The 15,375-nt window shown below is 34.1% G+C and overlaps 1 protein-coding gene across 9 annotated transcripts in view; it reads right to left on the reverse strand.

Moving 5' to 3' along the window:
• The window catches only part of LOC119084342 (low-density lipoprotein receptor-like), a 162,318-nt gene that overhangs the window by 102,929 nt on the left and 44,014 nt on the right, over positions 1–15,375 (reverse strand). For 2 of the 9 annotated variants that reach the window (XM_037194276.1, XM_037194277.1), the window contains exon 1: positions 7,699–8,408. The exons of 5 other annotated variants lie outside the window; for them this stretch is intronic. In XM_037194276.1, the coding sequence (XP_037050171.1) occupies positions 7,699–7,795 (97 nt within the window). In that variant the 5' untranslated portion in view covers positions 7,796–8,408. Of the gene's footprint in view, positions 1–7,698; positions 8,409–15,375 lie in introns of those variants that run through there. 2 more of the 9 variants (XM_037194282.1, XM_037194283.1) reach the window with 1 other exon arrangement.

Here is a 15,375-nt window from a genome sequence, read left to right on the forward strand (position 1 = left end):
ATGACGGGTATGGGGTGAAAAATATTTATCATGACATTGTTTTTGACTGATGATATGGAGAGGAATGAGTGGGTGTATGTGCTCCACGGGACACATCATCAATCACAGTTTAAGTGATTTATAACGTACTCATATATGTACACGGGGTGTTAGGGATTTGTCCATTGGAGGCCATAAATACAATTGAAACTATTAAAGGGAAATCGTAGAATCGTTTCCGCTGATTTAACTAAATATTTAGCAAAATTTTCTTATTTCCCAGACATAAGATGGTGTGTGAGTTTTACAGGGTGTCTAAACTTTATAAAATTTTTGATCTCGAATGTATAATTGATCTCATCAACGAGGTGTTCGGAAACAAAATTATTGGAAATATAGATTCTACTCGAGAGATCAACTCAAGGCCGCAACAGATGATACTCATGTCAAGGGCAATCATACAGTCCTAGTAGAAACACTGTAATAATCTGTTGTCGACAACAACAAGGTAAATCAGCGATGACATCCGATGAACGAGGAACTCGCATGCAATAAAGAATTTGTAACATATAGCGTAAGAGAGCGCTAATAAATGACGAATGTGCTTGGGGTGAGGTTGATCTATCTACACAAACAGACAGTTTATGCAAAAAAGTTCACATTCAATGAAAAATAGCAGAGAAGGGAGGAGGATCTAAAAACGTGGAAATAATGCGAACGTTAATTATGAACGATCTCTTACTGTCAACAAAAGGAGTAACAGATTTAATGATTACGCCACGATACGAAAGCCGTTGCTCAAAGAATGAAAATAATTTGCAAAATCAATAATGATAGACAAGAAGACCCAGTAGACACATCCTTGCCTACATATCATTTTCGTCATGTATTGAATTTTCTAATTTCTTATTTTCTAATGAGACACATCCATGGTCATCTGATAGTCGAAGAGTTCATATGGAAGCAAGACCTAGAGGGAGTCTATATACTTGCTTGACCCAGTTTTTCTTGATTTTTTTTATATAAAAAGTTCTTTTCCCCGCTCTGAGATCCTTTTTAAAATCCTATCTGACTACGTTCCTGATGGAAAACTACGAAAAAAAATAAATTTATTTCTCAAGCATCATTATATACACATCAATGTCTCACATTGGCATTCGAAAGTGGTTTAATGTTAACGATGCACGCTTAGAGTACTAAATATCGTCTATAATTTCGTTTTTGCGCTAAATGAAACTGACATACTTTTCCGACATGCTCACACACTCAAAAACTCGTGTTCAAGTTTTTAATTTTCGAAATAATTTTGCAACAAAAAAAAATTCTGCAAAAACTCTGTAATTTTCATATTAATTCCATCATCACGTACTCAGAAAATGTGTACATATGGTATACACAGCAACTGGTTTTTAATTGTTTTACAGAAGGCAAAAAAGCCGATAAAAAAACTTTGAATGTTCGATGCATGAAACCTGCACCTGAGTCCAAATTTTCAACTTTAAATTTGCATTTTAAAAATTGATACCAAGGCTAACATCCGAATGGCGACGGACGGGTTATAGGGTTTTTAGTCGTTTGCTTTTCGAGTTAATTATAATCTATAAGTTATTCATAGCTAATAAGAGTACAAAAGTTACGCTTTTCGAATGGATTTCAAATAAATCTGCATAATTATTTCGACTAGAGGTACGGTCGGTGTGGTTGAATTATTTTCAGTTGCCTTTTACTTCAACCAACACGTCACTGTCCTAGATTCGGCGTATAAGATATATACATAGCTTGACCGCCTTTATCAGCTGTTGAATTATAATTTAATAGGGTGAACTTCATAAATCAGTCGATAGTCGAATCTAGTTAGAATGGAACCGAATGAAATGCGTAGAAATTTTTGCAATTTACCGGAAAGGGTGATTCTTGTCTTATGGTCTAATGGATAGACATTTGGTGTGGGATATTGTTATTAACCCAGCCAGGGGTTCAGACATTCATATGTTAGAAAGAGTATGCAACCCCAATATGGTTAGATAACCGACAGCCTAAAATATGACATTTACTGTTTTATGAATTTCAGCTGTTTTACCAATAAAAATCACAATTGCGAAACAGCTGAAATTGATAAAACATGAAATGTCACAATGAGAACGTCCTCGACTGTAAGTGATATTTGAGAATTAATTTACTCAAATTTTCTGTGCATAAAGCTCGGAATCGGTTGAGGTCGAAATTCAGCACAACATACTACAGGTCAGGCAATTATAGAAAACGAACCTGATCTGAATCTAATTTTATTTAATTTTATTCGATCCTAGTCATGCCAAGCTTTCGGTAAGCTGAAATTTTCATAAAAATTTTCCAAAAAAAACTTGCCAGAGTTTGTAGGTAACGTTTGTCCTGAGATTCAAGTTTCCGGTCAGGTCAAAGTTAGCAATATCGCGGGTTCAGGAAAAAACAGGTACAGGTACTGTGTCGAGCTTTATACTAAATTGTACTAAATTTGTACTAAATTTTCAAAGTTTTTCATTTTATTTCAAAACATTTTTGTGTGCTAAATTTGGGGAATTGTTTTAGAGAATTTTAGGATTTCAGTCGATGTACATTGTTAATTCGGCGCAGGACATAAAATTTCACTAAATTTCATAAAATTCCACTAAATTTTATGAAATTTGGTGAAATTTAGTGAAATATTTCTGAATATTATGCCCTGACTTGTTGGGGGTATAAATTAAAAAGTATTTGATCGAACGTCGATAGGAACTACTAAACACAATTTAAAAAAATGTTTTGAGCGGAGTTTGTGAATTGAAGCGAATATTTCCAATCACCGTTTTTTTCGTCGATGGAAATTTGATTACTCAAATAACAGTCATCGACCTTGTATCCACAAAAATTAGGTCACTAAAAGCGGTTACCAAAATCATAAAAAAATGTTATTTATTTTTTCGAATAAAACATTTTCATCGTTGAAGGCTTGTTTTAAATTCAAATAATAATTTCGTTTGCATAATTTTTCTTGTTTATGGGCAATTATTGCAAATTCATTCAATTAGTAACAACAACAAAAAAAAAGCTGTAATTCATTCCGCCGAAACAAATTTGATTTTTTCTAAACAGAAGTGAAATAATTAAAGCCGAAATTCCTTTCGTTTTGATTTAAGCAATTTTTTTAAACAAAAAAAAATATTTCATTCAGCAGCGTTCCCTTTTTTGTGTATTCACCCTCGAAACACAGAGCAATTTTTTAAACGAGTAAAGATATGCACCCGACCATTTAAGAAGGAATGGCTTTCGTTTTAAAGGATACAAAATAGAAACGTGCGGATTTTTCTTTATTTTATTAACGTGAAGTGTTTGTTGTCCGTTTAATTATACATTGCGTGCAGACATTTAATTAGTCTAGATCTTTAGGGAAAACAACTTAATTAATGAGCAAAATTACAGAAAGAACATGCATAGGAAGTCTGTACTCCAATTTCTTTTTAGAACCTGATGTCATTCTTGTCATCCTAGAAGCTATACAATTATTTCATAACGAAACGTTATAAATCAGAAAGTTTAAACTTCCACACAATTGAGTTTCTTTAAACATTCAGATCTATTTCGATAACAAAATATTTTGCTACTTGGAATTTATAGATTAAAATATTTTTTTTAAAGATAAAGAAAACACTCCAATGGAAATGACGGATGATGAAATGTGTAGTTGCAAAGTATGGAAAGAACACGAATGGAAAATTTTCATTTTTTTCTCTTAGGTGCATATCGGAAGAATGAGTGTGTACGTAAATGATTCAGAAGTTAAGAGGAGTTTGTTTGAAATGGAATTTACTTGATAAGCAAGAAAATTAACCTGCTGATGGTTACAGTCTTTTTAAATAACAAAATGTCGCAGATTTAATGATCACATCGTGTTCTCATCGTTGCCGTTTTCGTAGAAGGTAAACAGATCGTGAGGTACAACGGGCGTGATTTCAGTTTATATTTATCATCATTATCATCATCATCATCTGTCGTCTTACTCCTTACTAGAGAGTCTGCAAGTTGTCGCCATTGTATTCTGTTCGATGCCTTGACTTCCTATTCTTTCTCGCCTTTTTCATTTCGTCGACGTGATTTTGGGCCTACCCATTTTCGGCGTTTCCTGTTGGGTCACCTTGGCCCATGCCTTGGGCAGAAATTTTGGAATTTTTCTCTAGGCTAGCATCATCAAACGTTGTATGCGCATCTGTTGTGGACGGTTTATTTTAGGCACTTTCACTTCGCTTGTCGCTCTCACTTCGTTCGCGCTTCAACTCGCGAAATTGCCTAAAGTTGACCGTCCACCACAGATACATAGATAACTATCTTAACTTTAAGCCTTCATTTGAGGGGCGAAAATACGAACTTTCTCAGTATGTGTCATAAAATTAGTTACTTATACATTAAGGGTAGTGAATTTTTACGCATTACGATTGATTTTAGGCAATTTTGCGAATTGTAACCCGAACGAAGGGAGCAAACGCAATTACAGCTTGAGACTTGGCTTGAGATTTGGTTCAACAAAGCTCTTGTAGTGACCCGTAGACGAGGTACACACATACATCCACACTCGTGTTGTCACATCAGACTGCTTATCATTGTAACTAGAGTGATTTTATAAATCAGTCTATTACCGGCACTCGACCAGTTAAGAAGCGAATAATAAAGCCAATATCTGTGTACCGAACAGTCTTTTATTACATAATGCCAAGAGCATTATATTGGTGACCCCGACGTTGATAAATTTTTTTGGACATGAAAAGTGAAAATAAAGTTTTTTTACATTCGACGTAGTGAATTGCATAAGTTTAAATGGACATCGATTCATCAAAGTAATTTTGCGTAATTTTGCTAATAATTCAGCGTTGTACGATAGAAAACAGTTTCGGTGCACATAAAATCTGTTTGGCATGAAATCAATACAAACTCGGAACAAGTAATCGCCGCAGATAAACCGTAATTCGGCATTGGATTGGAATTGGTCGAATAGAACATTCCGAAAGTTTCGAGAAATTTGGTGGAGTTTGGCGCGAAGGACGCTAAACTGATTGTAAAATTCCATCCGATTTTGGCGCTAAACAACATCACCGGGCTTAATGCAACACAAAGAAACTGGTCGAATAAGAAAAAATAACGATCGAGTAATAGAATCAAAAGCGTGTACATCCATCGTGAAGCCGATCTCTTTTAACATAAAAATTTCTACATTGGAAGTTATGAAAGAGGCAAGAGTCAACGAGGGGTACCGGCAAGCATCAAGGGCATCTAGTCTTAGCGATATGGTTCATCGAGTGGCTGCCGACACGGTAGACCATATAATTGTCGTCAACCAAAGGCTGGACACCAGTACCGAATCAACGACAGGCTTAAGGACATATCATTCTGTGAGCATTCCATGGATACTGTGTGCAAATCAACACAAAGGAGTGCTGTAACGGTTTGTGAAGTAGTCGAAAAGCATAACCAAACAACAAGAAATCGCAAAAAGCGCCCGTAACTGTAAACATCGTCAAACGGTAAAGTCGTCCGCATTTATTCAATTTGTTAATGAGCTATGACGATGTGTAAAATTAAAAAAAAAAAAAAAAGTAAATGCAAAATTTGAGTCGAATGTTTAGTATGACGATCGAGTGCTCCAATTGATATAATTGTTTTGTATAAGTTTTCGTTCAGTCTTATTAAAAAGTATTTGATTTTTTTAGTTAGTCGCTTCGCTAGAAGGGAAGTAATGTAGTGACCCGTAGACGAGGTACACACATACATCCACACTCGTGTTGTCACATCAGACTGCTTATCATTGTAACTAGAGTGATTTTATAAATCAGTCTATTACCGGCACTCGACCAGTTAAGAAGCGAATAATAAAGCCAATATCTGTGTACCGAACAGTCTTTTATTACATAATGCCAAGAGCATTATACTCTTTACTACATAGAAATTCTACGACCGAATGGGTATGCTCGAATTTTCGATTATTTTTTTTATTGATTTATTGAGACTGTTCATTGACTATGTATACGAAGACAGGCCAATATCTTTTCCCATTTTAATTAACTTCAATAAAATGCCTGTTCAAATGGAGTTGACACATGCCATGGCGGAAAAATGTTAACAATACCTTATGCTGTGGTAATTACCGTGCGGCGGATACTCGAAAATTTCAGTGACGATAGAATTTGTAGACAAGAAAAAAGACTTCTCTTGGAGGATTTTCGTTTTCGTGTATTGAGGATTTTCTTGAACTATTTGGACGTGTTCTGAACATTTTGAAGATCAATAACGGATTTCAGTGAAATTGAAGACTTTCTTCGAAGAATATTTTCCAATTTTTTCGGCGGATTTCCGCAGAAATTCTTTTATCAGCCCTTCAGTAACCCCTTCACCAGTATACTATATGCATGTCTACCTACTACGTTGAGCTTTTAATGGTAAAAACATTGTTCATCATCCACCAGATATGCGTGTAAAATCCTCCAAACTTTCGGAAACAATTTTCGATTACGAAACGATATTTATTTATGATGGAAATTTAATGATATGTCAACTCTGACAACATTCTTTCTACATCTAAATCTATTCGATGTTCATCCGACATGTAACACACGCACGAGAAAAAAAATATCAAAAAAATTAAAATATTTTCTTAAAAACATTTACTGACAGATTTTGTCATATGTTTCAATATAATTTGAATAAACACCCATCACCAAGTGCGTGAATCTTTTTTTTATTCTTGTTTGATACCGATATAAAAATAAAGAAAAACTCGGAGAAATACGGAAAATCATCCCTGACGAGCATTTTATATTCGGAATTTTTCTTTTTTATTTTTAAATTTTTGAATAGCAAAATGTCGATCAAATCAGTATTCGGGGAGAAAAGAAAGAACTGGTATACAAAAGCCAAACATTTTCTTTAGTTCGTGTTTTTTAACATGGTACACACAATATGGTGTGTTCTTTGAATTTTAAATGAATGACAAGAATGACGCATGTTTACTTTTACCACCCTCTTAATTATTATTTTTCTTACATTCTCTCTCGAACATCGTTCATTTTTACATTTAACACACATTTGAGACACGAGAATAATGGAGTTGTGAACTTTGCGACATCTCTTTGCCGTGTATACATTATTTACCACCCCCTTCAATTGACATAGCCCGATGTATATCTGCTGTACAGATAAACAGCAGAAAAAATATCTGGAAAAAAAAGACGAGAAATTTCGCCAATATTTCAAGTCACGGCCGAATGAATATGTATTCCGAGTTTATGTTCAGAAGATAAACAGAGACATACACACAAAAAAATGTCTATTGGCGAAACACATGAAATAAATCAAAACCTACAGCACAGAGGGAAGACTGTGTACCCATGTAAAACGTTCGTTGCAGGGGTTATTATTCGGAATTGCAATTCTCATAAATTCTAAAAAATTCTTAAAATTTCGAAAATTCCTTAAAAATTGCCAAAAGTTCTAGAATTCTCGAAAAAAATCCAAAAAATAAGCCCTGGCTTGTTTCGAATATTTTTTTTTGTTGTGAGAATTAAATTTGAAATCCTCGCCCAACACTCTGTGGCTAATGAAAATGAGGCATTCGAAAAAAAAGAGGCATCCGCAGACGCATATACAACAGAAATACAAAAAAAAAACGTTGTCGACTCATAAAATTGTTGATAAATGTTAACATTGTTTGGATACCTTTGCTTAATCGTTCCTGTTGCGGAACCGCAGCATTTACATAAATTATGCCAGCGAATAAGATAATCCAGGGAATTGGCCAGTAAAGTTTTTCCATTTTTTCTGTTGATCCAAGTTTTTATGTTCGTTGTCACACAATTTAACAAGTGATATTGTTCACACTCTTGACAAATTAAAATTTTCGACAACAATCGAGCGAGAAAAAAAAAAGAAAACAGAAAACAAAAGGAAAAGAACTTAATGTCCCTTGTCTTTTATAATATAAAAAGGGGGGATCCGGAGTAAAACCACACAAATTTTTCGTTAAATCAACTAGACTTTTTAAACAAAATAACAGGAGACGAAAAACCACCACCCAAAACACTCTTCGTATTTACCAGTTCACTGTTACAATTACAATTTAAATGAAATTACTTTTTCCAAATGTTTTTCTTCAATTTTTCGTCAAGATCATTCCGCAAAACGAACCGAATGTTTTTTATGTTTTATGTCTTCTTTACTTGCTTTAATTACTCAAAAATTCATTTTTCATCGAAATGAAACGACAATTTTATGGTAACATTCCCTTCCAAACGGAACTTTTCTTTCTTTTTATTGGTTCAAAATTAAAAACCGAACAACAATAACACGCAACACGTCAGAATCTCATCGAATTCAACACTAGACTGTCTCTCGTATGGTCCTTTCGTATCGTTCCAAGTGGATGCTGTATGTGTGGCGCAAAAGCGTGCTGGGTATAACAAAATATGTTTTGTGTTCAACACACCGCAATATTAAATTTTATTTACCACGACTGATATCTACAGATGTGTATAGACATACATACGAAGGGAGAAAAGTTGCTACTGTTTGCTTATCTATACACAGTGTGTCTCAGTAGAAAATGTTCGGGGAAAAAAATACTTTCACTGTGTTGGTATTGTATTATGTATACGAACGTGCAATGCTAATGAATGATAAAGTCGAAAAGCAGAGCACCTAGCTTACCGAATAACTTTTGCAAGGGAACAGGAAAAAAAACATTTTTTTGTTCTAAGATAATAACGGCGAGACGAAAATGATATAAAACTTAAGAGAAGAAACATTAACAAAAAAGACGAAGCATGTTTGTTCCTTTAGTTTTTTATAATTTTTTAATTGAGATACCTTCAGCATGATATTCATAATGAGATTTAATTAGCTTTAGGAGAAGGATTCGTTTCAACGGAGAATTTGAAAATTTTCAAATTTAAATCGACGACGGTATATCTACAGATGTAAGTATTCATCCGACGATCAAAGCTTTCTATAATTGAATGATGTTTTAAATGAAATAAATAGTTTTTTGTATGGAGCACAAACTTTCAAGACGATGAATATAGTTACGATTAAATTGGAGTACTTCAATGACGTATTCAATTTATATAAAAGACGTAAGAGTCGTCGAATGACGTTCATTCAGCTGAGAGACGAGAGAACCGTTGAAAAATGCTGTCCGGAACTGAACTTTTGATTTTAGTTTTTTAAAGTGTCCATTCCACTCAACAAAAAGTACTCGGTGAGAGAGCCGTGAGAGAGCGAGCTGTCACATGAACAAAGGAAAAATTGAAAAAATTCAATTTTGTCTCTCACACGGAGTACTCTTTTGGTAAAAGGGAACTAAGCATCAGTATGGTTTCCACTCAAGAAAAATTACTCCGCTAGAGAGCCGTGAGAGGGTAAACAAAGCAAAAATCCCAAAAATTCAATTTTATCTCTCACACGGAGTACGTCTTTGGTAAGTGGAAATCAAGCCTTAAGCTACCATCGTGAAATTTTGATCGAAAATGTATGCACTTTCTGTCACTCTTTTTCCAGCAGTGAAATAATGACACGAAAGAGACTGTTTTTATGCGGCGATTGTGAAAATTGGTTTCACGATTCAAAGGACAATTTATATTACTCAAACGACTTTTGTGCAGCGCTGGCGGCTAAGATTCGAAAAAGTGTGTTTTCGGCTGCTCACATATCACAATACAATCGGAAATTCATTTAAGCTAAGTCAACCAAAGAAAGCAATTAACGCTGGAATCGCATTAACTCCGGTTTTAAAAAAACAGCTCGTCCGCTTAGACGATAGTTAATTAGAAGCTGGTGAGCCAATAAATTTTAGGGAGACCTCTGAACTGAACGGAGACAAAAGCTAGAATCTCACTACTCATTAACGAAGAGCATAATTTGTCAATGGAGGAAAATACGGTTCCAGCTTAAAAGGCTGATATTCCCAAGAATTTCTTTGTCATTTTTACCTTATTAACCGTTATATTTGCTGTGAATTAAAATTGGAAATTCCAAGAAGCAACAAATTATAACTTTAACCATCATTGAAATAAATGAATGGACGTCTTGGATTCCATAGGTTTATTCATTTTTGTTGCGTTGGTATCGAAGTATAACTACAGGACACAGTGAATAATAATTAACGGGAAATTTTATCTCAATTACGGGTCTCAATTACAGCGCAATATTTTCTACAGCGTTTAGCCTGTAAGCGATTCGAATAGGTCGAATGTCATAAAATCGTTTCAGTCAATATAAATTCTCCACGGAATAGTAAAACAGAGCTGGAGAAATGCGTTTAGACAATATTGTATCAATATCTTACGTAATATTTGTTTCAATGTTCAACCAATCGTATTCAAAGTTGCCAAAGTTCAAACTTACCTGAAAAGAAAAAGAATAAAAAATGTTGTAATTAATTTTGCAATAGAACAATCGACTGTAGAATATGTACGAAATTTTGATGGAATTTTGATCAAGCTTTTGTGTACTGTACACCTAGATAAGTGTTACTATAAGACATACAAATCTGCTGAACGTTTCCTGACTTAGAACAATACTTTCGACTGTTGAATGTTTTTCCAATGAACAGCGATAGAAACATCAAAGTTTACAAAATGTAAAAAAAATACAACGAAAATATTTGTTTCCCTTAAATTATATTAAATTGGCGTACATTTCCAGTTTGCAATGTCTATTTACTACCTGGTTTGTTTTTGTTATGATAGAATATGTTTCAAATACAGGAAAATACGTTACCATTGCCATCGGCCCTTACATTCGAAAGCAAAACAAAATCAAAAATATGTAAAAACAACAACAGCAGCAAGTTCTCAGAAGTAGGAAAATTTGTTGAATGAAAATTAAGGTCATTGACGATTTTTCGTTTGAGGAATTTCAACTTAATGTCGATGGCTATATTTAGTAGCCCATATCATTTCCTTATATTAATTTCTGTTGAATGCACTTCAACTGTTGGATCAAAAAAAGCAATGTGAAATGTATGCTATTTCCCAGAATTTTTCCACAATTTCCGAATTGACCCAAATATTAGGGAAAGCTAAGCAATTATGAAAAAATCTAAGAAAACTAGGCCCCACCTCTTGGGCGGGTCAGGTCCCTTGACTAACAATTTTCTGAACTTATTTTTCAACAATTTCGTTTTATTTGTCGTTGTAATCTTCCAACGCATCACAAATCACTTATACAAAAACCTTCGCATGAGTCCAACTTATTTCTATGTTGAGACTTTACGCAAAATGACAGTAATGACAAAAAAGAATTCTTTGGAATAAGCCATCAAAAGTACTTTTTGTGTTCTCAATTTTATTGTTAATTTGCGACAAGATTTTCAACCATCAATCATAAATTAAATACAACAACGACGCAAGTTACTCAAGTTATCGTGTTAACAATAAAAAAATTGGGACAAACAATTACGTTTTTCATACATCTTTTGGGACAAACATTTTGGGGTATTTTCTGGACTAAGACCCTGACTTACAGTCAAAGGAATTACGGAAATTTCAATTGTAGGTCAATAAATGCTGCTCTAAAATCTGCCCTTAACTCTTAATTTTATGATATTAGAAGAGACGTTCCGTAATTGGAATCACATAATTTATTACGGATTTCGTAGTTTTCCAAAGATAGCTGGAATTACGATTACGAACGATGGCCGATGGTGATTCATGGAACATCCATGAAGTACGTCATCAATTCAGTGTTGCCATACATGTCCTAAATCATTAAGTATATCATTCAACAAATATGATTTTCCGAACGATGATCGTTCAACGAAGAAATTCCAGTTGTATTTTAGGGACCTTGGGACGTAATAGAATTGATGATTTTTATTTATTGTAAATATTTGTTTTTTTTTTTTGAAACGATCGTTTTTTTATCGGTTGCGCTTTGCAGCTTTTTTTTCGCTTTTAATAAAGAAAAAGAAAACCTACACAGGGGGTAGAGCATAAATGTAACTTCCGAAAATAGGTATTTCTCGAGTTATTACTTTGTCTGACAACACTGAATTGTAGACGTCTTTTGTGGATGTCCCCCATCATCTGCGTATATGCCTGCATTATTCCTCATGTTTCAACATTAAAGGACACCGAAGGAATTAAATCTTAACCGGAAGTAGCAACCACTCTGGCTAAAGCAGAAAATTCACGTCGTTTAGAGAGATATAACAAAGTTATTAGCTTTCCTTTCAGAAACTTTTTCAAAAGAATGTTAAAAAGCCATTACTGAATTTTACATTTTTATTTCATAGAATGCAACTTTTTGCTCCAACCAAACATTGACTTTAAAAATCGCAATTCATTTTCTGCGCTGTTTATATTGAAAGTTTTATGTTGCAACAAAAGGCAAAATCTTTGGTTTGAATAAATTTCGTGTTTTTCAGAATGGGGGACTGAAGTTTCAATAATTTCGATAGACAACATTATTCTAAGCAAAAAATTATTCTACACTATCGTAAAATTATAAACATTTATATTTTTAATTAATTGTTTTCTGATTTTCAAAGATCAGTCAAACATAAAAAAGACTATACGTCTCTATATGCCTCTCTTTTCTTCTCATGTCATTTTTTCTTAATTCTCTCACGAAAAAGGTATGCTTTTGGGTTGAATTTGGGTCGTAGTCGTAATTGAAATATAAATTAAAAGTAAAAAACTTGAAATTTCGGCAATAGTGTAGAACAATTTTTTGTTTACAATAACATTCTTAATCTAAATACAAAAAATGTCAAAAGTTCAATGTCCCATTGTATCCAAATTAACAACGAGTTTCTCCAATCGAATTTTATTTGACTTTGCAAAGAAAGAAAAAATGGTGGGAATATTTTTAAAGAATAGGCCCCATTGAATGGTTCGATAAAAGTTTACAATTTAACTCACATCTATACAATTTTAGTTACGTTATATGTGATGTATCATCGACACCGGGTGGGGCCGCGAAGTTCTGATAAGGCCAAAAAAAAGAATTGTTAAAGCGAAAGAAAATTGAAAAATATTTATTAAAATCTTGCTATATTTATTCAGATATTTCAATTTGAATATAAATAACCAGCTTCCGAAAATGCCAATATTTTGATATTTCTCGCGAGTTTCTTTTTTCTTTCTCTTTAATTTTTTTTCTCCCTCTCCTCCAAGCTTTCTATTTTTATTTCTCGTGGATAAACACTGAGTCTTATTAATGGCATATTCCTTATGCCTTGATGATTTCACTTCAGTTTGCAGATCGGTGAAATACAAGGGATGAACATTTCCTCTTCAATTATGTTATTGATATAAATAAACATGGAGATTGCAGATATATTCATTTTTGTAAATAAAATGTAGATTTTTTCAACGACTTTATATTACATGCGGATAAAGTGGGAATATGATGGAAAGTGGGTGTAGGTAATCGTTACGGATTCAATGTTGATTGCTAAAAATGGAATTGAGAAAATATTAACGAGATTACGGTAATGCACAGTAAGAGGATTTTGTTTAATCAATAGAAATTAGAGAAATGTTATAATGATTACAGTGAAATACTTCAATTATAATTGGCAGTAACGAAGGAAATAATTCTCATAATTGACATCGTGAAAATCGCAAAGTCAAAAAGCTTAGCAAAGCATTAATGAACTAATGAGTCAACCCACAATCTTCTTAATGTTGACAGTAGAAACTATTCAATAGTTTAAGCATTCTAGGCTACATCCGTTGATAAAAAAAACCAACATCGACAGGTTTAAAACTCACCGCGACTCGAATTTGCTTTTAAAAGTTTAAACATTTCCAGAAGGAATCGTGAGAAAAAACAGTTTTTTAATCAGTGATGATACAGTCAGGAAAATTTATAGACGATGCAACGCCCACATATTCGACGAATCACTGTATGGTGTCAACTGGCACTACATAAAAGGAGAGGACGTCACTCAATTGTTTACGAAAAAGAATGTTTGCTTTTCAGTCCCTCAAACGTCACGGATTCTCGTCTAAGATTCCCATTGCCCATCATTGGCAGTGTAGTGTTCAATGGTTCTATGGTTTTAAAGAAAACTGCCTAAAGAACCGTGTCCGACAAAAGGAAAACCAATAACATGTCGTGATGACCATACAACCCGTAATAATTGTTAATCGATGCACACGGACCTCAATAAAGAAAATCCCCATCGATTGACGAAATCTGTGCGAGCTGTAAGCTGCCCGACAACAGGAAATTTAGGATATTTAATAAATGAATTCGCTAACGCCAAGCGTTCCATTTTCTCTAGACTTTTTCGGTTCAGGTGAAGATGTCTCTTGAGGAGTGGATGAGTGAAATTTTGAGTGATCAGTCCGAGAAGAAGCAGAAAATTGTTCGGGTGGTCGTCAAAAATTTTCCAAGCTTCGGGCATTTTTTGTCTGGCTTCGATTACCGCGCAGAGTGCTCTAAAAATAAACGTTTTTATTGTGCAAACTTTTGGCCTCTTGTCCCTCTCATGTCAGTAGAAGTGCAGTCAGCAGAACAGTTTATCGTTTGTGATAAAGTGAACCAAGGACTGTGCAAACGTTGTATTGCCACATTTCATTCTTAAGTTTTTCTATCCCATTAATCTGTCTGCGGGACCTATACAAAATACTGCGATTGATTTTCAGTAGTAAAAAAGTAACAGCTTGCCGTCATGGCCAGCAGCAGTTCTCGATATTCAAACGAAAATGCCATGATACCTTAGATAGACGGTACACAAGGTATTCCCTTCATTTCACAGCTCATCATTTATACCCACAAAATATCAATATTGTAAGCTTGTTAGTCTTGACAGCTTTACAGACCACAAGAAACGGCAAGTCCTATAAAAAAGAAACTGGAGCATTTTTCTCATATAATTTACAACCGATCCCGATTTTCTACATCAAAGTGCCATAGTCACTAGTTTTCATAATATTTTCCCAATGAAAACGATAAAAATGTTAAATTGTCTTCGATTTTTCATCATTTTTTCCCGTTTTCGTCTTGGTGAATTTTTTTCCCTACAATTTTTTTCCCTTTCACTCCTCTTGCTTCTTTTTGTTGTCATCGATCAATATTCTTACACTTTGGTTTCATATAAAGTGGTTATCTGATGCAATTCATCATTGGTATGAGCGCATATAAAAGTGGCACTTTTGTGTGTCGATTGTGAGCATGCAATTTGCAATTCATAATCTTCACTTCATCAGCAAAGTGGTTATTTGTATGAGTATCGCTGTTGTGATATTCTCGAACATTGTGGTGGAGGAAAGCACCATAAGATATGATGGAAAATGAGAACTGAAAATGCAACATTAAAATTACAGCGTGTGTATAGATGGACTTATCTGCAGTATAATGCCTTTTAACGGTGTGTAAGAATGCGAT

This window comes from Bradysia coprophila, unplaced genomic scaffold, assembly GCF_014529535.1.
Source record: "Bradysia coprophila strain Holo2 unplaced genomic scaffold, BU_Bcop_v1 contig_732, whole genome shotgun sequence".
In the NCBI taxonomy this organism is placed as follows: domain Eukaryota; kingdom Metazoa; phylum Arthropoda; class Insecta; order Diptera; family Sciaridae; genus Bradysia; species Bradysia coprophila.